Genomic DNA, 25,837 nt, shown 5'->3' with positions numbered 1-25,837 from the left:
AGGCAAATTGTAAGAGGTAGCCAACTGTGCACCTGGGAGTTGGCCATGTACATGCCTCTGAATTACAGAAAGGTGCCTGTGGACACTCCGTGTCGCGAATCAGAGAACACAGGGTACGGGGCGGTAGACACAGGGTACGGTGCTGTAGTCGCAGGGTACGGTGGTGTAGACGCAGGGTACGGTGGTGTAGACGCAGGGTACGGTGGTGTAGACGCAGGGTACGGTGGTGTAGACGCAGGGTACGGTGGTGTAGACGCAGGGTACGGTGGTGTAGACTCAGGGTACGGTGGTGTAGACGCAGGGTACGGTGGTGTAGACGCAGGGTACGGTGGTGTAGACGCAGGGTACGGTGGTGTAGACGCAGGGTACGGTGGTGTAGACGCAGGGTACGGTGGTGTAGACGCAGGGTACACTGGTGTAGACGCAGGGTACGGTGGGGTAAACGCAGGGTGCGGTGGTGTAGACTCAGGGTACGGTGGTGTAGACACAGGGTACGGTGGTGTAGACACAGGGTACGGTGGTGTAGACACAGGGTACGGTGGTGTAGACACGGTACGGTGGTGTAGACACAGGGTACGGTGGTGTAGACTTGGTGCGGTGGTGTCGACACAGGGTACGGTGGTGTAGACGCAGGGTACGGTGGTGTAGACGCAGGGTACGGTGGTGTAGACGCAGGGTACGGTGGTGTAGACGCAGGGTACGGTGGTGTAGACGCAGGGTACGGTGGTGTAGACGCAGGGTACGGTGGTCTAGACGCAGGGTACGGTGGTCTAGACGCAGGGTACGGTGGTGTAGATGCAGGTAACGGTGGTGTAGACGCAGGTAACGGTGGTGTAGACGCAGGTAACGGTGCGGTAGGCACAGGGGCCTAGAAATTCACTATAACCCCATTTGGGGTGCCAGCCTCGCCAGGGCGCTAAAAGTAGCGCCCCGGAAGCAGTCGCTGCCGCCCGCCAGAAATTCAGTTTGCGCGCCCCAGAGGGAAGCGCGGCACTACTGGAGGCGCCCAGCATCCCTCTTGGGGCACTGCAGCTGAATATCGCTGCGCAACGTGCCGCAGCGCCACACGCTGCAGCATGGCGCGCTGTGGTACTGCAGGCCTTCCTCCCCTTCTTAAAGGGGAGGGGCCTTGTGCAGCGCGATCGAAGATCGCGAGTGCCAGCAAAAGAGCCCGGCACTGAGGAGAAATGCCGGGCTCTTGGAACGCAGTCCGTGGGGGGGGATGCTCAGGAGGCCGGGGACGGCAGCGCGGAGAGGTGCTGGCAGGTGGCCAGCAAAAAAAATGGCCGCCCCGCACCTCCTTTAATTAGCGCCTCTACCGCCGCAGGTAGGTCCCCTGAACCGGTCGCAAATAGCGCCTGACGTTAAAGCAGGGGGCGCATCGAAATATCTTGATCGGAGCATTAGCGGGGTGCTGTGCACACCGATGACGTCATTGGTAGCGGCGCAGCGCTAAAGGCTAGCGCCGCCATTAGCGTCCCGCTGAATTTAGCGGGAGGCGTGGCCAGTGGCTTCCGACCCACTTAGCGCCCTCTTAAGGCGCTAACAGGTGGCGCAGCCCACTGAATTTCTAGGCCAGGGTACGGTGGTGTAGTGGTTATGTTACTGGGCCAAAAATCCAGAGAACATGAATTCAAATCCTACCATTGCAGTTGTTGCAAAGACTTGGCTTGTATTCCCTTGATTACAGGAGATGATGTAGGGGCGGGAGGAGAGGTGATCTAATTGAGGGATTAGAAATGTTTAAAAGGGTTCGATAGGGAGAAACTATTTCCTCTTGTGGGGGGAGCAAGAACAAAAGCGGACATAATCCTAAAATTAGAGCTAGGCCATTGAGGTACGAAATCAGGAAGCACTTTTTCACACAAAGGGTCGTAGAAATTCGCTCCCCCTAAAGTCTTACAAGACTGAGATCGATAGTTTTTTTGTTCGTGAACAGTATCAATGGCTTTGAAGGCGGGAAACTGGAGTTTAATTACAGATCAGCCATGATCTGATTGAATGGTGGAGCAGGCCTGAGGAGCTGAATGGCCTCCTCCTGTTCCTAATGTTGCTATGTTCCAGAGGCTTGATTTCAGACCTTTATCCTAAACCAAAAGCAATTTCAGTCGGTGGATCTGTTTCCAGATGTCTGGTGGGAATATAAACCTAATGTTCCTGCCCAGGCCATTATCTGAACTGGTTTCCCAGGCCACTCACCCTACAGGGACAGACATATTGATGGGCTGGGCAGCCCCCTGACCTGGGAAAGAAGTGTGCCGTATGAATTGGGAGGGGAAGAGGAGGTGACGGTCTCTGCGAAAGGGGAGGGAGTTGGCTGCGACACAGTGGTTGCAGGGGGCGGAGAATACCTCTGTGAACTGGGCTGTTGGTCGTGGGAGATTGTTGAGCTAACTTTTGAGTAACTGATGGTCTGGCTGGTCTGGTGGAAATCCAAATGTCACTTTGATTTTCTGTTTTTTAGATTAAAAATCTATTAATTGTGGAGAAAGACTTTCTTAACATTAACTAGAATGTATTGTTTGTAAGGAAAATATGACACATTTTCCAAGGGTAACCTATCTCTTGGACCGCCCCCACCCCAGAAATACACCAACAGTTTTGTGTCTTTGATGTTTGTATTCCCCCTTCAGCCTTTCATGCACTGAATGCTTCTTCCCTTTCATACCAACAACGGAGTGTTCAATCGACCTACAGCTAAGTTGAAAAACACCCGGTAACTACTGGTTTTGACATGTCATAGGCTTATAATCAGGGCCATTCTTCCGTCATCAACTTTTCAGAGGCTGTTTCAGATTTTACGAAGCTATCGCCAGTTTTCTATAAGTTTATACCTGCCCTGGGAGTGTTTGATGGGGCAGTATAGAGGGAGCTTTATTTTGTATCTAACCCGTGCTGTACCTGCCCTGGGAGTGTTTGATGGGACAGTGTAGAGGGAGCTTTATTCTGTATCTAACCCATGCTGTACCTGCCCTGGGAGTGTTTGATGGGACAGTGTAGAGGGAGCTTTACTCTGTATCTAACCCGTGCTGTACCTGCCCTGGGAGTGTTTGGTGGGGCAGTGTAGAGGGAGCTTTACTCTGTATCTAACCCGTGCTGTACCTGCCCTGGGAGTGTTTGATGGGACAGTGTAGAGGGAGCTTTACTCTGTATCTAACCCGTGCTGTACCTGCCCTGGGAGTGTTTGATGGGACAGTGTAGAGGGGGCTTTATTCTGTATCTAACCCATGCTGTACCTGCCCTGGGAGTGTTTGATGGGACAGTGTAGAGGGAGCTTTACTTTGTATCTAACCCGTGCTGTACTTGCCCTGGAAGTGTTTGATGGGACAGTGTAGAGGGAGGTTACTCTGTATCTAACCCGTGCTGTACCTGCCCTGGGAGTGTTTGATGGGACAGTGTAGAGGGAGCTTTACTTTGTATCTAACCCGTGCTGTACTTGCCCTGGAAGTGTTTGATGAGACAGTGTAGAGGGAGCTTTACTCTGTATCTAACCCGTGCTGTACCTGCCCTGGGAGTGTTTGATGGGACAGTGTAGAGGGAGCATTACTCTGTATCTAACCCGTGCTGTCCCTGCCCTGGGAGTGTTTGATGGGACAGTGTAGTGGGAGCTTTACTCTGTATCTAACCCGTGTTGTACCTGCCCTGGGAGTGTTTGATGGGACAGTGTAGAGGGAGCTTTACTCTGTATCTAACCCATGCTGTACCTGCCCTGGGAGTGTTTGATGGGGCAGTGTAGAGGGAGCTTTACTCTGTACCTAACCCATGCTGTACCTGCCCTGGGAGTGTTTGATGGGACAGCGTAGAGGGAGCTTTACTCTGTATCTAACCCGTGCTGTACCTGCCCTGGGAGTGTTTGATGGGACAGTGTAGAGGGAGCTTTACTCTGTATCTAACCCGTGCTGTATCTGATCAGACAATGTTACTGTTGATTTTGAATACAAACAGGTGGAAAATATTGCAGGCCCCTCTCTGAGCCCTCACATTAATGAGCACTAAATTCCTCCAAAGTATTAAACTTGGGTTTTTCCTGGTTTTTTTGCTCCAATGCAGTGTGCATATAATGCGTTATGGCTTTCCTTATTGGACTCAAGTCCTTCATTTCCCAGCACTGAGTGGCAGGAGGATGATACTGAGTGGAGAAGTCAGGCTGGTTAAACCCTCACACGCTGAGTGCTTTGATCGACGGTGTTTTGGTTGCAATGGTTGAACTCGAACGCTGCCCCTGCCTTCTTTCCCACTCCACTGACACAGGCCAGGATTTGCTCACACTGGCCGATACAATCTGCAATTAGTTCTGATGTGTCTGCCTTGCCTGAGCTTAAAAGGATGATTGGTGTAATAAGATGGCTTTACTTACAGGTATCCATACCTGTTCTGACTCCTCGAGGAAGCTTCTTTTTCACCTGCAATATAAAACAGAGATAGATCAAAGAAACTGTGGGATAAGAACATGCCATTAGTTTCTATCAAGCCCACTGCCCCCTCACCCACAGACCACGTACAATCTACCCTCTCAGGGACTCCACTCACACACTTAATCCCCTGTGGGAAGCAGCTGTATTGATAGCAAGAAGAGTTATCCAGCCTCACATGTCCGCCATTTGACCCTGGCTTGCTGCCCTCCACAGACAAGACCTGGCCCCTCCCTGAACACACAATGCTAAATGTGTCAACAATGGAGTATTTTTGCTTGTTCTAGTTTTGGCTTGGTGGCTGTCCCTTTCAATCCACCCGCGTCCCACTCAAATTGGATACGTGCGTTGCGAGCTTGGTTCGAACTTGTAGGCTTGAGGGAGACTGCGTGATTCGTTCAATTAAATATATTAATTATTTTTGAATCCAAGCATCAGTTATGAAAATCCAAAGCAGCCACAGAAACCAGTGCAAGTGTATATTGAATGGCTGGATCTGTCCATTAAGCTGAGTTTATAGAAAATAATCAAACCATTTGGAATTTGCACAGGAAAAGATGGAGCAGACTAGCTAGCTCCTATAAATCAGAAAAGATTACAAGAACAGGACTATGTATCTAAAAGGAACCATAAAAGAATAGCTTAGAATTTTTTTTTCCACTCGAGGAGTTAGTTAACTGGCTTTCTGCTGTAACTATAGAATTGTATTATGCAGTCCCCCCAGTTATAGTGGGCGCATTTGTGTGAAAGCGATTGGCCCACTATACACGATGGCCAGTATAATGTGGTACCACTATTACAGTGCTCTACAATCTAACAAGAATGTTGTAGATCACGAATAAACTAAAGAAGACTGCATGCAATCCATGGAGTACAAGAGTAAGGAAGTCTTGCTACAATTGTACAGGGCTTTGGTGAGACCACACCTGGAGTACTGGGCACAGTCTTGGTCTCCTTATCTGAGGAAGGATATACTTGCCTTGGAGGCGGTGCAACGAAGGTTCACGAGATTGATTCCTGGGATGAGAGGGCTGTCCTATGATGAGAGATTGTGTAGAATGGGCCTCTACTCTCTGGAGTTTAGAAGAATGAGAGGTGATCTCATTGAAACATACAAGATTCTGAAGGGGATTGACAGGGTAGATGCTGAGAGGTTGTTTCCCCTTGGCTGGAGAGTCTAGAACTAGGGGGCATAGTCTCAGGATAAAGGGTCAGCCATTTAAGACTGAGATGAGGAGGAATTTCTTCACTCAGAGGGTTGTGAATCTTTGGAATTCTCTGCCCCAGAGGGCTGTGGATGTTGAATATATTCAAGGCTGAGATCGATAGATTTTTGGACTCATGGGGAATCAAGGGCTATGGGGATCGGGCAGGAAAGTGGAGTTGAGGTGGATGATCAGCCATGATCTTATTGAATGGCGGAGCAGGCTCGAAGGGCCGAATGGCCTACTCCTGCTCCTAATTCCTATGTTCTTGCAGTCAGTACACTTTAACGAGGTGCGAACTGGTGCATAAGCACAGCTGTTTCTGTCTGAAATAAACAGAGCTCTTAAGACGCTGTAACCGGCAGCTTCAAAATTAACGTTAATACAAACGGATAATGTTTAAGCGACTGTCCACTTTAAACCTAGACTCTTTAAGTGGTGAGGACCATGTCACTATCCTTGTCACTGGCTCATTGTTTGCTTTTTTTAATTTGCTGAATACTTCAATTTTTAAATAAGATGTGAGGTGATGCTGTCAGAGGCTGGAGTTAGACCCAATGGAGGCACAGGATAAATTTCAATAGCTTAATAATTACCTGGCCAGGTTTGTTTTTCGTTATTCTGGGCACATTACTGAACACGTACCTGGATGTTAAGGCTAGAACAGACATTCTCAAAGGTCTGAGGAGTTGGGACTTGCCCATGAGAGTGACCTATGACACGAGTGCCAAAATAATCTGGTGGAAGAAGGGTAGAAGAGATCTAAAAACGTAACACTGACATTACAGAAACTATTGGAGTATTTGGTTATTTCAGTCTGTACTGACACATCTCAGCGTGGTTGACTCTTAACTTCCCACTTCAGAGGGCAAGCCAGTCAGTTGTACAAGGGCAACTTGGGATGGGCAATAAACGCCAGCCTTGCCAGTGATGCCCACATCCCGAGAATGAATAAAATAAAACTCCACACTCATTCCCAAGCATGGAAGCTGCTGGATTGTTGCAAACACCCAACTGGTTCACTAATGTCCTTCCAGGAAAGAGAGCTAGCCATCCCTGCTTGGTCCGGCCTTGATGTGATTCCAATCGCGCCCCCCCACCCCGCCTGGCTACAGATCCTACCTCTCATGCCCTTCTTCACATACCTGAAGCCTGCTGCTGGCATTGCAGTGGTTCGATCTTCAATCCCACTTCATGGGGCGAGCTGCCTCGTACTCTCTGCAACTCACCCGCCTCATGGAAATGAGGGCTGAGGCCCAATATCGGCGGGGCCTCGGGCCTCACCATTCAGGTGCAGGGATCGTACCCCGTGCCCCCCACACCCAAAAAACGGGCGCGCCCGAATTTCTACACCTGTGTGCCTCAGTATTCTATCCACCAGCAATTACACCCAGTCAGCCATGTTTGACCCATGGGTATCCCATAACGAGCAGTCAGAAAGGCACTCACCTCTGCGGCTTCTAGGTAAGGGACCACGTAGTTGTCTGGGAATAGCCCTTGGTTTCCATTCACATATCCTTCCCACCAGCCATCGTCCTCGGTCTCCTGTTAACAAATACGAATCAAAAGCTGCTGCTTAGATGAGACTGGGATGGGGGTGGACAATTCAACTACAGTATATTGCCAAACCAATCCCTGCAGTTGGCTCCTGTGCTAAGCATGTTTCTACCAGACACTGTGAACTGGCTCCCATCATTATGCTTGTAACCCGAGTTCAAAGTGTAAGACATTTTAATTTCTCCTACGAGGATAAGTTTATACGTCTGTTTACAGCTAATTTTAATATTAAAATTAAAATTGTAAAATTAAAAGCAATGTCTTTGACCAAGCTTTTGGTCACCCGTCCCAATATCTCCTTCCTTGCCTCGGTGTCAATTTGTGTCGGATTACGTCTCTTTGAAGCTCCTTCTATGCTATATAAATGCAAATTGTTGTTGATGCTATTGTTTAAATCAGGTTGAAATATGAGATCGCAGTGTATCATCGTATCACCTCTACAAGCACTGGTTGGAACAGTTGGACACCAGGCAGACTGAGCTCCTGCAATAGCAGCAATGCAGCTTCCAGCTCTCCTGCTTTTCAACATGGGGTACCCTCCATCCCAAATATCCGGGCGATACAGGAGCTATTATGTCCGTGTATAATTGAGACACGGACTGCAGGAGTTGGTTATAACAGGCCTTTACTGAGTGGAGACAACCTGGAACTACTATGCAAAAGTTACTACACAGGCTTATATACAGGGGTGGTCACTACTGGTACTGCAGTATACAGAGGCTGCAGAATATAGTTCCTTCTGCAAAGTACATACACTACAGGAGCGACCCTTCAAAATCATGGCGATGTTTAGCCATGTCTCCAAACTCGATTACTCTTTGCCCTCCTTTTCCGGTCTGTCCTTAACAAATTCAACTCCTTAAAAATTCTGCCACTCACAGCCTATCCCACTCTCAGTCCCATTCCTCTATTATCCCTGTGCTTGCCGACTTTCTTTTCTTCCCTATCCCCCATACATCAACTTCAAAGCCCTTGACCTCACCTACAAATCCCTGCATGGCCTCGTCCCTCCCCACATCTGCAACCTCCTCCAAGCTCTATGTTTTTGTTTGCACCCTTTGGTCTTCTGGCCTTCTTCATAACCCTTCGTCCCTTTTTCTTTACCCCACCTTTGGCCATAAAGCCATCAGCCAATTTGCTCCCACACTCTAAAACTCCCTCCCTTTTCTACCAAGCTGCACTCCTTCAAAACCCTCCTCAAAACCCACATCTTTGATTATGCTTTTGGTCACCACCCCTAGCCACTGCTCGGTTTCCGTTTCTATTTTCACCTCCGTGAAGCGCAGAGGGGCATTTTATTATATTAAAGACTCTCCATTAGTGCAAGTTGTTGTTGTTTAAACCTTGCCGGCCTTCTGAGTTCTGTCCTTAACAAATTCAACTCATCCGAGTGCAAGTTGTCGTTGTTAATGGTGTCAGCCGTGGCTCAGTGGCAGCACGCTCACCTCTTCATTAACCCTTACAATCTTCATTTCACAAGGGAATATCCCTTTCCGTCCCCAACTTGAAACATCCTACTAGCTGGGCGAGGAGGCCCCCTCCTGCCAAAACCTGCCATTAGGTGAACGAAGTATTTCTGATTGTGAGTATGCAGAGCTTGCCTTTTACTTCAGGATTATATGTGATTTATTTTACTGAAGTTTATGTACAGATGTACAGACATAGACACAAAGAAGAATGATTACCTTATTTAACACTAGGATGACATCTCCTTTGTGCAGACTGAGTTCATCCTCTGAGCTTGCAACATAGTCAAACATCGCTTTATAGTATTCTTTGCCTGAAAAGAAGATTACCCCATTAAAACATAGTAACCCATAAAATAATGTGTCTGAGCTCCCCACTGGTTGGGTGGGTGACGGGCCACCCAGTGTGGCACTGCGCCGTAGGGACCAGGAGGGTCTCAGCTTCTGGTCTGTGCTGAGTTCGGTGATCTTGGCCAGGATGGTAGCAGGGGCACTACAATTGACCTCAGCACTCAGGGTAGGGAGGGGGGTCATCCGCCAAGCTTTCCCACCTGATCTTTAGCCACTGACCTTATTGGAAGGTGCGGATGTCGGGTGAGGGCAGGGCTGGGCTCGGGAGTGTGGCTGCCCTCAATCAGACAGCCCTGCAACACTCAGTTGTCTGGGTTCAGCACCTGAAGGGCAGTCAGGTGGGTGAGGAACCAGTCAGCACACTCAGGGGAAGGAGGAGGAAATAAAGGGAAAACAATATATAGTGCCACTCGTGGAGTAATATCCAGTAATGGTGTAAATAATGCGATGTATCCCATAACTGCCTTTGTTAATGAGTGGAAACCAATTGGCTATTTTTAATTTTTTGCAACTAATCATATGTGAACTCCTCTTACAGCGCCACCCAGAGGCTCCAGTGTAGATGGGTAGTGGGCAGTGCAATGTTAGGAGGCAGGCTGTAACAACTGGAATGTTAGTTTGTCTGGACTCAGTAGCACTGACTTATTATGATCCCTCTCCACCCTTTGATCCACACCATGTATCCTCCCTTCTCCCCAACTTACCTTCAATCGCTTTATTCTCCTCTACAGAGACAACGGAAGCAAAATTACATTGATTGGTCAGGTTTTTCTGAGAGGTGATTTTTGGCTCAGCTATTTTCCCACTGTTCACACAACTCAAGTGGTTTCCCTGCAGGTCACCGAGGAACAGGCATGTACCTCTTTAAATCTGTGAGACCCGCCGTTATTAAGACAACAAATCCTCCTCCCCCGGCCAGGTCCCTTTCCACTGCTTTGGCCGACCTTTCTATATCCCCCGCACACCTCTGGTTAGCAAGGAACCAAAGCAATGGCGTTGATTCATTTAATGCTGACTTAATAAGGCAGCCCTCAGGGTATAGGTTCTTCCCTGGTTGGGGGACTTGGCTTGGTGAGTCTCCATTAGCTTGTCCTAGCACTGAGGAGCCTTCAGATTATCCTCAGCATTAAGAGCTAGATGTTCCCCTGGGCCTCCCCCCACCTCCACAAGATCAAACGCACTGGATACAAACCCATCTGTTGTCTGCCAGCTCCAGTGTCTCCAATGTCTGCTTTCGGGTGTGCTGATCTAAGAGTTGGGTCCTACAAAAAAAACAGAAAACACTTTCTTCAACATCAAGCATTCTGACACTTTTCTTAGACAAGCACTTTTATTAATTGCAACTTTCCAGAGTCAGCTGTGGCTCAGTGGGCAGCACCCTCTAGGTGGGAGGGGCTAGGAGTGAGCCAGGTGTGACTGGTTGCCTAATTGCAGCTGGGTGTTGGAGGAAGTTTTGTAAAACGTTGGTGGAGGGTTTTGGGGTGTTGTTTTCAGGTTTTAGGGGCTTTTTGGCCCACAAAAAACAGCCAGATGGCGGCTGAGGGGTCCGGAGTGCCGGGCCCCTCAGAGGACAATATTCCCGAGAGGAATTTTATTAGGGAAGAAACTGTGGTGGGAAGGGGGAAAAAAAGGCCCAAAGATTTGGGCCGGGACCTCAGGAGGTTTGGTAAAGAAAATACGGTGGTGGTGCAATGTGAAGATAAGAAGATTCGAGCCTGGGATATAATCCAGGCGGTTCATGAGGACTGTGGTGAGGGAAGCTGTTTTGCCTGCCGACCAAAACCAAATGTGGGATTTGAGGTGACGGTCAGTGGCCGTGAGGAGGTGGAAAAACTGCTGCTCAGTCTGAAAGTTGGGGAGAAATTTTTGGAGGTGACTCTGCTATATTCAGAGGAGGTGGTGGTTTCATTTTTGAACTTGCCTGTGTACATCGAGGATGAAGTGCTGAGCAAAAAGTTGGAGTCGTGGGACATTAAAATCTGTTCCAAAATAAAGAGGAGGTACTACCCGGGAACACGGGTAGCAGACGGAACCCGGTATGTAAAGGGGCGGTTCCCAGAGGGGTTGAGGTCTTTGCCTTACAGTCTGAAGTTCGAGACACTGGAAGGAGTACAGTACTTTCGTGTGCTGCACGATAACCAAGTAAAGGTGTGTTACTATTGTCTGGGACATGACCATCTCGTAAGAAACTGTCCTGATTTGTATTGTTACAATTGCGGTGAGTCAGGACATATTGCACGGAGCTGCAAGGCGGAGAGCTGTGGGGTGTGTCATAAAGGCCCCGCCCGCTGTGAGTGTGTGGCAGAAGGGAGCGAAATGAGTGATGAGGAGATGGGAGAAGGAGCAGGAGAGGAGTGTGGAATGGCCGGAGGTGCGGTGCAGTCGGAGGACACAGCCGGTAAAATGAAGGAAAAAGGAGTACAGGAAGAGGCAGAGGTTGGCGGAGCGGAGATCGAGATGGAGATGGCGGAAAACACGGCGAGTGCTATGGAGGGGAATAAAGACAGCAGCGGGCAGCAAGGGTCGAGTGCAGACTCGAGCCTTAGTGCAGTTCGGCTCCCCCTGGGGAGTCTGGTGTCTGCGGGGGGAGAGGAGGCAGGAGCGGGGTGTGTGGTGGAAGTGAGTGCTCAGGGGAAAGGCGGGGAGTCGGATATTTTGGTGAGCGGGAGGGGGCAGGGCGGGGAGAGGGTGCAAGAGGCAGGAGCCTTAAAGGGACAGCAGAATGGGATCGGCGAGATAGAGACATCAGAAGGGAACAATTTAGGTGCGCCATTGTCCCATGGAGTGAGGGAACAAGGTGCAAGGGTCAGAGGTAGAGACGTGGTCGAAGGGGGCGGCACAGTGGGAGAAACTGCGATAACAGGAAGACTCTCTATGGGAGATGAAGTATCTGACGGGGAGCAGGATTATGTATCTGACGGGGAGCAGGCACAGGGGGTTGCAGAAGAGCTTGAGTGTGAGGAATTAGAGGGGGACAGAGACATGGAAGTCGGGGGTGGGGTGGCATCATGTGGAAAGGGAAAGGTTAGTGAGGGGCAGAAGGAGGGAGAAAGGGCAGCTCCTGGGTCCAAACTTAAGGCAAGGAAGAGGCTGAAACAGCAGGGATGGGTCAAACAGGAGGGGAAAAAGAGCCGGAGGCTGCAGGAAAAAGCAACAGCTGCCCGAAAAGTTGAGAAGGAGCATGAGAGGAGGGAAGAGCCAGAGATTAAATGATGGGGAGATTATTGGGCATACTTCCCTTCTTTGGAGCCATGATTACATTGGTCTCGATCAATGTGAACGGACTGAGGGGTGAGAAGAAATTGCAGCAGTTGTTGCAGGGTTTTAAAGGCACGGACTTGTTGTGTCTGCAAGAAACCTTTTGGGATGAGGATATTCTAGAAAGAGTTCAGAAGGTTTGGAAGGGAGAGGTGTTTGCAAGTTGTGCAAACAATAACCGTAGAGGGGTGGCTGTTTTGGTGAGTCCGTCCATAGAAGAGAACATTGCCTTGGTGGACAAGGACACTGAGGGGAGACTTTTACGGCTAAGGGTAAAATTGGAGGGATTTAATTGCGATCTTTTTAATATCTATGCACCGAACGACCATTGCAAGCATCGCGAGTTTTTTTGGGGGTTATTCACTGAAGTGGCAGAGGTGGAAAATCCTTGTATAGTGGGGGATTTTAATGTATTTTTATCTTGGATGGACATTTCAGCCCAGATGACCTTTAAAGAGGATAACTCCAGAGGGATGATTATAAAAATGATGGCAAATTTAAATTTGAGAGTCTTATGGAGGGACCGGAACCCCATAAAAAGGGAGTTCTCCAGAGCAGGTTGGGTGGGTGATGTTTTAAAACAGAGCCGAATAGATTTTGTGTTAATGCGGGAAGGGTTAAGTTCGGAGGTGATGGAGATTTATTATAAAAAAGTATTTTTTCGTGATGACTCGGCTTTGGTTCTTAGAATTAGGAACAGCAGAGTTAAGGTCGGTTCAGGGGTGTGGATTTTAAACAATCATTACCTGAAGGAAAGTGCTTATAAAGAAGGGATTATAAATATAATAAAGAATGCTCGGAAGGAACTTTTGTTCTTGAAAGAAAGAAGAGTTTGGTGGGACAATTTCAAATATGAGGTAAAAGTTTTTTCGGTACGTTATGGGAAAAAGAGGGCGGCAGCTAACCGGCATCAAGAAGAGAATATAAACAAAAGGTTTACGGATGTCTGTAAAGCAGTTGACGGGGGGGATAAGGGAGCTGAGACTAAGTTCCGGGTGCTAAAGGAAGAGTGGGAATTATTGCAAGCTGAAAAATGCAAGGGGGCCATTCTCCATGCAAAGGCTAGAGATGCATTGGAGGGCGAAAGATGCACTAGATATTTTCTAGAGCAAGAGAAGCTGTGACAGAGATTATCGTTAATTGAGGAGTTGAAGGTTGGGGAGAAGATCATTCATGAAAGTGAGGAGATTTTGGAGGCGGCTAGCAGCTTTTATCAAAATCAAATCAAATCAAACCAAATCAACTTTTATTGTCATTGTTAGTGCACAAGTGCAGTACAATGAAATGTAGGCTTGCGGCTCCCGAGAGTGTACATTTAGATTAAGACATTTAAACATTCAACATACATTTGGCTTGTAATACATTAACATAAACATAACCATAATAAAGTGCATTGGCAGATGTGCAGGCTTTAGAGTTTATTTGTGGAGTTCAGTAGGATGACAGAGCTATATACAAAAGAAGACATTTCCAATTTGGAGATGGAGAAGGTTACTGCTTTTATTGAAAAGGGTTTAAAGGAGGATGAGAGAAGCATGTGTGATAAAGAAGTAGGATTAGCGGAAATAAAAATAGCAATAAGTGGAATGAAGGGGGGGAAAAGCCCAGGGTCCGATGGACTAAGTGCAGAAATTTATAAGGAATTTTTTGAGATTTTTAGTCCATTGCTCTTAGAAGTTTTTAAGGAAATTAAAATTGAGGGAAGCCTGGCCCCATCTACGAGGAGAGGTATCATAAGCTTAGCTTATAAAAATAAAGGGGATAGACGGGATCTGAAGAATTGGAGGCCCATCACACTATTAAATGTGGATTATAAGATCTTGGCGAGGGTTATGGCAAATCGTTTGAAGGAGGTGTTACCGGAGATAGTTTGGCCCTCTCACTCCTATGGAGTCATAGGCCGGGACATCGCAGACTCTGTTGTCTCAATCCGAGATGCGATAGAGCTCATGGAAGAGAGTGGGAGGGAGGCTTATGTATTAAAGATAGATCAAGAAAAAGCCTTTGATAGGGTCTCTCATGAGTTTTTATTGAAGAATTTGGAAGCATTTGGTTTCAAGGAAAATTTCATTCAGTGGATAAGGATTTTTTATTCAAACATATTTAGCTGTGTTAAATGTAATGGTTTTTTATCTAAGTATTTTCCGATACAGAGATCAGTGAGACAGGGTTGTCCCCTGTCCCCACTGCTGTACACATTGGTAGCAGAACCATTAGGTTACATGATGCGAAAGAAACAAGGTGTAGTTGGGATTGTGGTTAGGTTGATTTGGCTATGATAAATTGACCCTTAGTGTTAGGGGATTAAATACGTGGGGTTACGGGGATAGGGTGGGATATGTGTTGGTGCAGGCTCGATGGGCCGAAATGGCCTCTATCTGCACTGTGGGGATTCTGTGATTCTGTGATACCCAATATGCAGATGACACAACCTTAACATTGAGAAATGAGGAGTCAGTGAGGAAAGCTATGGAGGTAGTGGAGGAATATTGTAGAGCTTCAGGTGCCAGAGTGAATTATAGTAAGTCCCAATGCCTGGTTGCAGGGAGGGGTAGGGGGGAATGGTTGGGGGAATGTCCCTTTAAGGTGGTGGAGGTTTTGGAAGTTCTGGGGGTGCATATGGGGTGCAAGAAAGACAGGGAAGAAGTGGATCGATTAAATTGGGAACCGAAGGTTATGAAAATTAAAAAGATTTTGGGAAGATGGGAAAGAAGGTGGTTGAAAGTGCAAGGAAGAGCGACAGTGGTGTCTGCTCTCCTGCTATCTAAGCTATGGTACTTATTGACGGTAGAGGATATTCCTGAGTGGGCAGAAAAGTCCATCCGAGAGGCTTGTGTGAGGTTTTTATGGGAAGGGAAACCAGCCTTGGTGGCTTACAATACCATCATTGGACGGAGAAATCAGGGAGGACTCAACTTCCCAGATATTGATTGGAAGAAAAAATCCTTTAGAATCAAATGGGTGAAGAGATTTCTTCAGAAGTCAAATTCAAGTTTTTGGAAGAGTTGTTTTGAGCATTTTTTAAAACAAAGTGGGATAGGAGGGCAGGGGATATTGTATATGGAATACAATAATATGTTTTTGAAATCGATTAAGCTTCTCCCTAGGTTTTATAAATGTAAGAAGTCACACAACACCAGGTTATAGTCCAACAGCTTTATTTGAAATCACAAGCTTTCGGAGCGCTGCTCCTTCGTCAGGTGAAGTGGAGAAATGCATAAAGACACAGCTTATATAGTCAGAGAATCATGTCAGATGTTTACAGGTAACCATTCCAACTGCCATTTATCACACCTCGGCAGAGAGATAATCACAGCAGTCAAAGGTGTGAATGGTGTCCAAACAGGTCAATCAGGGAAACATTACATCAAAGAACAATGAGGTGGGGTCACAAGGGGTCAAATATTGCAGATGCTGGGGTCTGTATGAAAGACAAAAAAAGACAAAAAACATTTTTTTTGGCTGGAAATCACAGCAGGTCCGGCCACATCTGTGTAGAGAGAACAAGCCAATGTCGACTCGAGTCTGGATGACCCTGCATCAGGTGGGGTTACATGTAGCGTGACATGAACCCAAGATCTCGGTTGAGGCCGTCCTCATGGGTGCGGAACTTGGCTATCAGTTTCTGCTCGACGATTTTGCGTTGTCGTGTGTCTCGAAGGCCACCTTGGAGAATGCTTACCCGAAGATGTTTTTTGTCTTTTTTTGTTTTTCATACAGACCCCAGCATCTGCAATATTTGACCCCTTGTGACCCCACCTCATTGTTCTTTGATGTAATGTTTCCCTGACTGACCTGTTTGGACACCATTCACACCTTTGACTGCTGTGATTATCTCTCTGCCGAGGTGTGATAAATGGCAGTTGGAAAGGTTACCTGTAAACATCTGATATGATTCTCTGACTATATAAGCTGTGTCTTTATGCATTTCTCCACTTCACCTGAAGAAGGAGCAGCGCTCCGAAAGCTTGTGATTTCAAATAAAGCTGTTGGACTATAACCTGGTGTTGTGTGTGACTTCTTACATTTGTCCACCCCAGTCCAACTCTGGCATCTCCACACCATAGGTTTTATAAGGGGGTTGTAGAGACTTGGGCTCAATTTTTAAAAAGTGTGCAGTTTATGCCCAAGGGGGCTGAGGAATTTTTAGAACAGCCTTTATTTTTGAACAGGTGGGTCAACATCGAAGGAGAGGTTTTATTTAATCAAGCTGGGATTATATCGGTGAAAGATGTATTATACGAGGTGATTCCAGGTTGGTTGCCGGAAGCGATAGTGAGGGACATGGTGTGGGAGGAGGATCAGGAGGTAGAAGGAAAAGCAATAGGAATCATGTACGAGAAGATTGTGAGGGCAATGCCACAGGATTGGATGGAAGAAATAAATGCGGAAATCTCCAAAGGAAGTAAAATGCGGCCTGCTTTTCCAAGCTTTGTACTGGAGAAAGGGGGAGAGTTGGTCCAATTTGACAACTGTAATACTCGAGATTTCTATGAGATATTCAGAGAATGGAGATTCAAGACACCTGCTGGTCAGGAGTTTTGGCAGAGTATATACCCACAGCTGGACTTCAACAGGATTTGGAAGGGAGTGTGGGCGAATTTTAAATGCCCAGAATGGATTGAACTGGATTTCAAATTGGCTCATAACCGGATTTTTACCATGACGGTCTTGTGCAAGATTGGACGAGTGGAGGCGGCAACTTGCCCAATGTGTGGGACACAGGATGAGACTCTGTCCCATTTACTGGTGTTATGTCCGTAGTTAAATGACTTTAAGTACTATGTTCAACAGTTGTGTGAAGCTTTTTTGCTGGGTGGGGACCGAACAGCGAGAATGGGAATCCCGTGGGACTCAATTTTGAGATGGGGATTGCAGGAGAGTCTGCCAGAGTCTAGCGGAGCGGCAATTAATTTAATGTTCAGTTTGGCTAGATTCGTGATTGTGCAAAGAAGGAATGCTCTGTTTTTTAAGGGGAGGAGAATCAATCTAAAAGAGTATTTTAAATATAAGCTAAAAGACCATTATAAGGCTTTGTGGATGTTTTATTCAGAAAGGAATTTAAGGACAGTATTTTACAACCAATTTTTAAAGTACAATCGATTAATATATGTTACAGGTGACAAATTAAACTTCAGGTTTTGATGTTAAAATGTGGTGGCGGAATGGCTGTGCAGGGCGGTGGAATTGATTTGTATCATACAATGAAATGATCACGATGTTGTAAATGTTCTTAATGTTCAATAAAGTATTATAAAAAAAATTTAAAAAGTGGGTAGCACACTTGTCTCTCAGTCAGCAGGATGTCAGTTCTAGTCCCACCCCAGAGAATTGAACACAACATCTAGGCTGACGCTCTTGGTGCAGTACTGAGGGAGTACTGCACTGTTGGAGGTGCTGTGTTTTGGATGTGACTTTAAACTGAGGCCCCGTCTGGTTTCTCAGATGGATGTAAAAGATCCCATGGCACTACTGTGAACAAGAGCAGGGGAGTTCTTCCTGATATCATGTCCAATATTTATCCCTCAACCAACGTCACTAAAAATAAATTATCTGGTCATTATCACATTGCTCTTTGTGGGATGTTACTGTGCGCAAAATTGGCTGCCGACTTTCTTACATTACAACATTGACTACGGGGGCGATTTTCTCAGCCCCGAGGAGGCGGGTATGGAGGCGGGACTGCCGGGAAAGTGGCAAAATTTGGGGGCGGGTGGCAAACCCGCCTCCAACCCGCTTCTATGCCCTCTTGCCAGGAGGCGGGAAGCCGTCCCGCCCCAGGTCCCATCTCCTTGGAGGTGGGAAGGGATTAAAGCCTATTAACTGCCTGTTAACAGATGTGGGAGCATGGGATTGGTGAATTTTTTCTTTATAATATTACTGTGTGTTTCCTGTTGCAAAACGGCAGATATCAATGTTGAACAGTGGACTATTTTTTGCCACACTGTCAGTCTCGAGCATTACTCGGTCAGGTATAGTAGGGGCTAGCTGCAGTGTGTTACCTTTGGCATCTGGTACAGAGAAAATCTTGGCTTTATTGGGCTTTGTGGCCATCTCTTTAACTGTTGGGAGTGGATATTGAGACTTCTCAATCACTCAGGTAAAATCCATGGATCAATGGAGATCTTCAGCCTGGTTTGCTTCATAATTTGGACCATAGTTGACACACAAGCTATGGGTTCACTCCCGCACTCTCTCCCTAGGCTGCTTCAACACAACAGGTTGTTAAGCAGGCTCATGTTTGGATCTGCTTCAATGTGACTCGTGTCAGCCCAAACACATCACCAGGTCCATTCATCATTTTCTTATTAACCAATGGCCCCTGATTGTTTTGTACATAGTAAGTACATAATGACTTTAGTACCTCCAGAAAACTTCAGACCGGGTTTGGCTGGTGGATACATCACAGACCCATTATACAATTCTACCCCTGCATGACTGCTTTGGGGTCCCTCTATCTGTCACTACTCTGGGCAAGAGCAGACAATGCACAGATCCACAATCTGGCTGAAACTTAGCACCTATCTTGTCATTGCCTCTCATTGTCACAAAGACCACTCCTGGATTTGTTGGATTCTTTACCTGGAGGACTGAGCTCGGTCCATCTCGATTCTTGGCACCGGGGCCTAATGAGGGAAAGACGAATATGAGAAATGACACATCACTGGATGAGGATCCTCGTTGAGTTCATTGCTCCCAGCAGAATTTGAATGAGTCCCATCAATTGTTACAGAAGTCCTCACCCTAAGTCCTAACAATAAAATGTCCTCATTGAAACCTAACATTCAGAATCCTGAATCCATACCATGTTTACGTTATTTCACACCCCTCCTTTCATCTGGTCAGTGGTCCTCTTAATTTCCTTCCTTCTAAGCTCCAAACACACTATCCTCCTCCCTGCCCTCCTAACACTGTTGAAATCAAGCTTCATTGCACTATTGCATCAGCTTGGCTCAGTTGGTCGCAGTCTCGCCTCAGTGTCAGCAAGTTGTCTTCGCCTTCAGCACGTAATCTAGGCTGATCACCCAGTGCGATACTACACTGTTGGAGCTACAGCTCTCTGGATATGATGTTAAATCGAGCTTCTATGGGTGCCTGAAGCTCCCCATACATGTTAAATGCTATAATTAATGTCAATCCTGGATATTACTTCAAATGAAGCCAGTAAAATAGTGCCAGAGGATTTAAACTACTGAAATGCAAGTTTAAAGCTGATAGCAGGAAGAACTCCAGACTGATCTGGGGAGGAGTTGAACTTCCATCAGCCCACTGCTGAGGTCCCTGACCCTGTCTGAAATCCAAGGGTCGGGATTATTTCAATGTTTCGGGTCAGGGACCCTGAACACGATTATAGCTCCTCTACTGCCCCCTTGGCTGAGATCAGATAACTCCGCATAGACTAAGGTGCAAACCTATGGCTGCATTTACCAAAAGAGCCATTGGGGGAACTCTCTCCCATGTTTAAATTACACGTGCGATAGGTGCTCCTCTTTCCTATGGGGAAGGGACAGGGGCTCTCCCTCTCTATTTTGCTCAGAATTTAAACCCGTGTTAGGAATCTTCATCTGCATTTTATTCAATCCTATAAATAACGGAAAATTGTAACAAAACAACCAAATATATCAACTCCAGCGCACAACCCAGCAACGAAGCCTCTTCCCTCCCCCAGCCCTCTTTAACTTCCCACGGTTACACACACCACCCACCTCTGCAACCCACTCACTCACTGGGGCCAACTTGATAGTGTAAAACGGGTGATACCGATTGGCTGCTCGTTGTACATCTCCCCCGATATTCGTTCCCATTGAAGTTAATGGCAATGGAAATGGGGAGAGGTATACAACGGGTGGCTGATCTGTTACCCCCACCCCCAGTTAAAATTACCCCCACTCAGCCTTCATCACCCGCAGCACAAGGACTGTACTGGTACAGTCACAGCTCCTGGACAAGAGCGTAACCATAGAAGCAAACAAGCTGCTACATGAACGTTGACAAATTATATTTTCTTTGCTTCTAGTTGAGAACAGTTATTCTGGGTGACCCTGATTCAATTTGGGATACAGCCCCCAAATCACCTCGCCTAGCGGATTTACAGTGCCCTCTTGTTCAACTCTCGTTGGGTTCATGTGGATGACTGCTCTGGTTACACACACCACCATTTTGACGCTTTATTTTTCTATTATTCATTCTCGGGATGTGGGCATTGCTGGCAAGACCAGCATTTATTGCCCATCCTTAATTGCCCTTGAGAAGGTGGTGGTGAGCCGCCTTCTTGAGCCGCTGCAGTCCGTGTGGTGAAGGTACTCCCACAGTGCTGCTAGGGAGGGAGTTCCAGGATTTTGAGCCAGCGACGATGAAGGGACAGTGGAAAAATGTCCAAGTCAGGATGGAGTCCGACACTGACCTTCCCCCGATCAGAGTAACTGGAAGGCAGACCACTGGATGCACCTCCACGATAGGACACGCTGGACTGGAGCAGGGTCACTATTACTGGGTGCACCTCCACCATAGGACACGCTGGACTGGAGCAGGGTCACTATTACTGGGTGCACCTCCACGAGAGGAAACGCTGGACAGGAGCAGGGTCACTATGACTGGGCGCACCTCCACGATAGGACCTGCTGGACTGGAGCAGGGTCACTATTACTGGGTGCACCTCCACCATAGGACATGCTGGACTGGAGCAGGGTCACTATTACTGGGTGCACCTCCACGATAGGACACGCTGGACAGGAGCAGGGTCACTATTACTGGGTGCACCTCCACAATAGGACACGCTGGACTGGAGCAGGGTCACTATTACTGGGTGCACCTCCACGATAGGACACGCTGGATTGGAGCAGGGTCACTATTACTGGGTGCAACTCCACCATAGGACCTGCTGGACTGGAGCAGGGTCACTATTACTGGGTGCACCTCCACGATAGGACACGCTGGACTGGAGCAGGGTCACTATTACTGGGTGCACCTCCACGATGGGACACGCTGGACTGGAGCAGGGTCACTATTACTGAGTGCACCTCCACGATAGGACACGCTCGACTGGAGCAGGGTCACTATTACTGGGTGCACCTCCACCATAGGACACGCTGGACTGGAGCAGGGTCACTATTACTGGATGCACCTCCACGATGGGACATGCTGGACTGGAGCAGGGTCACTATTACTGGGTGCATCTCCACCATAGGACCTGCTGGACTGGAGCAGGGTCACCATTACTGGGTGCTCCTCCACGATAGGACACGCTGGACTGGAGCAGGGTCACTATTACTGGGTGCACCTCCACCATAGGACACGCTGGACTGGAGCAGGGTCACTATTACTGGGTGCACCTCCACCATAGGACCTGCTGGACTGGAGCAGGGTCACTATTACTGGGTGCTCCTCCACGATAGGACACGCTGGACAGGAGCAGGGTCACTATTACTGGGTGCACCTCCACGATAGGACCTGCTGGACTGGAGCAGGGTCACAATTACTGGGTGCACCTCGACCATAGGACACGCTGGACTGGAGCAGGGTCACTATTACTGGGTGCACCTCCACAACAGGACCTGCTGGACTGGAGCAGGGTCACTATTACTGGGTGCACCTCCACAATAGGACACGCTGGACTGGAGCAGGGTCACTATGACTGGATGCACCTCCACGATAGGACACGCTGGACTGGAGCAGGGTCATTATTACTGGGTGCACCTCCACGATAGGACATGCTGGACTGGAGCAGTGTCACTATTACTGGGTGCACCTCCACAATAGGACACGCTGGACTGGAGCAGGGTCACTATTACTGGGTGCACCTCCACCATAGGACACGCTGGACTGGAGCAGGGTCACTATTACTGGGCGCACCTCCACAATAGGACACGCTGGACAGGAGCAGGGTCACTATTACTGGGTGCTCCTCCACAATAGGACACGCTGGACTGGAGCAGGGTCACTATTACTGGGCGCACCTCCACCATAGGACACGCTGGACTGGAGCAGGGTCACTATTACTGGGCGCACCTCCACCATAGGACACGCTGGACTGGAGCAGGGTCACTATTACTGGGCGCACCTCCACCATAGGACACGCTGGACTGGAGCAGGGTCACTATTACTGGGTGCACCTCCACGATAGGACCTGCTGGACTGGAGCAGGGTCACAAAAACTGGGTGCACCTCCACCATAGGACCTGCTGGACTGGAGCAGGGTCACTGTTACTGGGTGCACCTCCACGATAGGACACGCTGGACTGGAGCAGGGTCACTATTACTGGGTGCACCTCCATGATGGGACACGCTGGACTGGAGCAGGGTCACTATTACTGGGTGCACCTCCACGATAGGACATGCTCGACTGGAGCAGGGTCACTATTACTGGGTGCACCTCCACGATGGTACCTGCTGGACTGGAGCAGGGTCACTATTACTGGGTGCACCTCCACGATGGGACATGCTGGACTGGAGCAGGGTAACTATTACTGGGTGCACCTCCACAATAGGACACGCTGGACGGGAACAGGGTCACTATTACTGGGTGCACCTCCATGATAGGACACACTGGACTGGAGCAGGGTCACTATTACTGGGCGCACCTCCACAATAGGACACGCTCGACTGGAGCAGGGTCACTATTACTGGGTGCACGTCCACAATAGGACACGCTGGACTGGAGCAGGGTCACTATTACTGGGTGCTCCTCCACAATAGGACACACTGGACTGGAGCAGGGTCACTATTACTGGGTGCACCTCCACCATAGGACATGCTGGACTGGAGCAGGGTCACTATTACTGGGTGCACCTCCACAATTGGACATGCTGGACTGGAGCAGGGTCACTATTACTGGGTGCACCTCCACGATAGGACACACTGGGCTGGAGCAGGGTCACTATTACTAGGTGCACCTCCACGATAGGACATGCTGGACTGGAGCAGGGTCACTATTACTGGGCGCACCTCCACCATAGGACACGCTGGACTGGAGCAGGGTCACTATTACTGGGCGCACCTCCACCATAGGACACGCTGGACTGGAGCAGGGTCACTATTACTGGGTGCACCTCCACGATAGGACCTGCTGGACTGGAGCAGGGTCACAAAAACTGGGTGCACCTCCACCATAGGACCTGCTGGACTGGAGCAGGGTCACTGTTACTGGGTGCACCTCCACGATAGGACACGCTGGACTGGAGCAGGGTCACTATTACTGGGTGCACCTCCATGATGGGACACGCTGGACTGGAGCAGGGTCACTATTACTGGGTGCACCTCCACGATAGGACATGCTCGACTGGAGTAGGGTCACTATTACTGGGTGCACCTCCACGATGGTACCTGCTGGACTGGAGCAGGGTCACTATTACTGGGTGCACCTCCACGATGGGACATGCTGGACTGGAGCAGGGTAACTATTACTGGGTGCACCTCCACAATAGGACACGCTGGACGGGAGCAGGGTCACTATTACTGGGTGCACCTCCATGATAGGACACACTGGACTGGAGCAGGGTCACTATTACTGGGCGCACCTCCACAATAGGACACGCTCGACTGGAGCAGGGTCACTATTACTGGGTGCACGTCCACAATAGGACACGCTGGACTGGAGCAGGGTCACTATTACTGGGTGCTCCTCCACAATAGGACACACTGGACTGGAGCAGGGTCACTATTACTGGGTGCACCTCCACCATAGGACATGCTGGACTGGAGCAGGGTCACTATTACTGGGTGCACCTCCACAATTGGACATGCTGGACTGGAGCAGGGTCCCGATGACTGGGTGCACCTCCACGATAGGACAGGCTGGACTGGAGCAGGGTCACTATTACTGGGTGCACCTCCACGATTGGACACGCTGGACTGGAGCAGGGTCACTATGACTGGGTGCACCTCCACCATAGGAGATGCTGGACTGGAGCAGGGTCACGATGACTGGGTGCAGCTCCACCATAGGACACGCTGGACTGGAGCAGGGTCACTAGTACTGGGTGCACCTCCACCATAAGACACGCTGGACTGGAGCAGGGTCACTATTACTGGGAGCACCTCGACGATAGGACATGCCGGACTGGAGCAGGGTCACTATTACTGGGTGCACCTCCACAATAGGACAGGCTGGACTGGAGCAGGGTCACTATTACTGGGTGCACCTCCACGATAGGACATGCTGGGCTGGAGCAGGGTCACTATGACTGGGTGCACCTCCACAATAGGACACGCTGGATTGGAGCAGGGTCACTATTACTGGGTGCACCTCCACGATAGGACATGCTGGACTGGAGCAGGGTCACTATTACTGCGTGCACCTCCACGATAGGACACACTGGACTGGAGCAGGGTCACTATTACTGGGCGCACCTCCACAATAGGACACGCTCGACTAGAGCAGGTTCACTATTACTGGGCGCACCTCCACAATAGGACACACTGGACTGGAGCAGGGTCACTATTACTGGGTGCTCCTCCACAATAGGACACACTGGACTGGAGCAGGGTCACTATTACTGGGTGCACGCCCACAATAGGACACGCTGGACTGGAGCAGGGTCACTATTACTGGGTGCTCCTCCACAATAGGACACACTGGACTGGAGCAGGGTCACTATTACTGGGTGCACCTTCACCATAGGACATGCTGGACTGGAGCAGGGTCACTATTACTGGGTGCACCTCCACAATAGGACATGCTGGACTGGAGCAGGGTCACTATTACTGGGTGCACCTCCACGATAGGACACACTGGACTGGAGCAGGGTCACCATTACTGGGTGCACCTCCACGATAGGACATGCTGGACTGGAGCAGGGTCACTATTACTGGGTGCACCTCCACAATAGGACACGCTGGGCTGGAGCAGGGTCATTATTACTGGGTGCACCTCCACGATAGGACATGCTGGACTGGAGCAGGGTCACTATTACTGGGTGCACCTCCACGATAGGACACACTCGACTGGAGCAGGGTCACTATTACTGGGTGCACCTCCACAATAGGACACGCTGGACTGGAGCAGGGTCACTATCACTGGGTGCACCTCCACAATAGGACACGCTGGACTGGAGCAGGGTCATTATTACTGGGTGCACCTCCACGATAGGACATGCTGGACTGGAGCAGGGTCACTATTACTGGGTGCACCTCCACGATAGGACACACTGGACTGGAGCAGGGTCACTATTATTGGGTGCACCTCCACGATAGGACACACTGGACTGGAGCAGGGTCACTATTACTGGGTGCACCTCCACGATAGGACATGCTGGACTGGAGCAGGGTCACTATTACTGGGTGCACCTCCACGATCGGACACACTGGACTGGAGCAGGGTCACTATTACTGGGTGCACCTCCACAATACGACATGCTCGACTGGAGCAGGGTCACTATTACTGGGCGCACCTCCACAATAGGACACGCTGGACTGGAGCAGGGTCACTATTACTGGGCGCACCTCCACAATAGGACATGCTGGACTGGAGCAGGGTCACTATTACTGGGTGCACCTCCACGATAGGACACGCTGGACTGGAGCAGGGTCACTATTACTGGGTGCACCTCCACGATAGGACTTGCTGGACTGGAGCAGGGTCACTATTACT

General features: G+C 49.0%; 1 protein-coding gene across 1 annotated transcript in view; it reads right to left on the bottom strand.

The window, feature by feature from the left end:
* Nucleotides 1–25,837, bottom strand: part of mnmip1 (manchette microtubule inner protein 1) — a 145,140-nt gene that overhangs the window by 47,202 nt on the left and 72,101 nt on the right. The window contains exons 6-10 of the mRNA XM_085963172.1: nt 18,832–18,875; nt 10,184–10,253; nt 8,860–8,954; nt 7,067–7,162; nt 4,361–4,403 (exon numbers count right to left, since the gene is read on the bottom strand). Coding sequence (XP_085819298.1) covers nt 4,361–4,403; nt 7,067–7,162; nt 8,860–8,954; nt 10,184–10,253; nt 18,832–18,875 — 348 coding nt within the window. The remainder of the gene's footprint in view (nt 1–4,360; nt 4,404–7,066; nt 7,163–8,859; nt 8,955–10,183; nt 10,254–18,831; nt 18,876–25,837) is intronic.

The sequence above is a fragment of the Somniosus microcephalus genome, chromosome 20, assembly GCF_052327205.1.
Source record: "Somniosus microcephalus isolate GS21.2 chromosome 20, FLI_Smic_1.0, whole genome shotgun sequence".
NCBI lineage: Eukaryota > Metazoa > Chordata > Chondrichthyes > Squaliformes > Somniosidae > Somniosus > Somniosus microcephalus.
The sequence above is the reverse complement of the archived record's forward strand: the minus strand, read 5'-3'. Positions and strand labels throughout refer to the sequence as shown.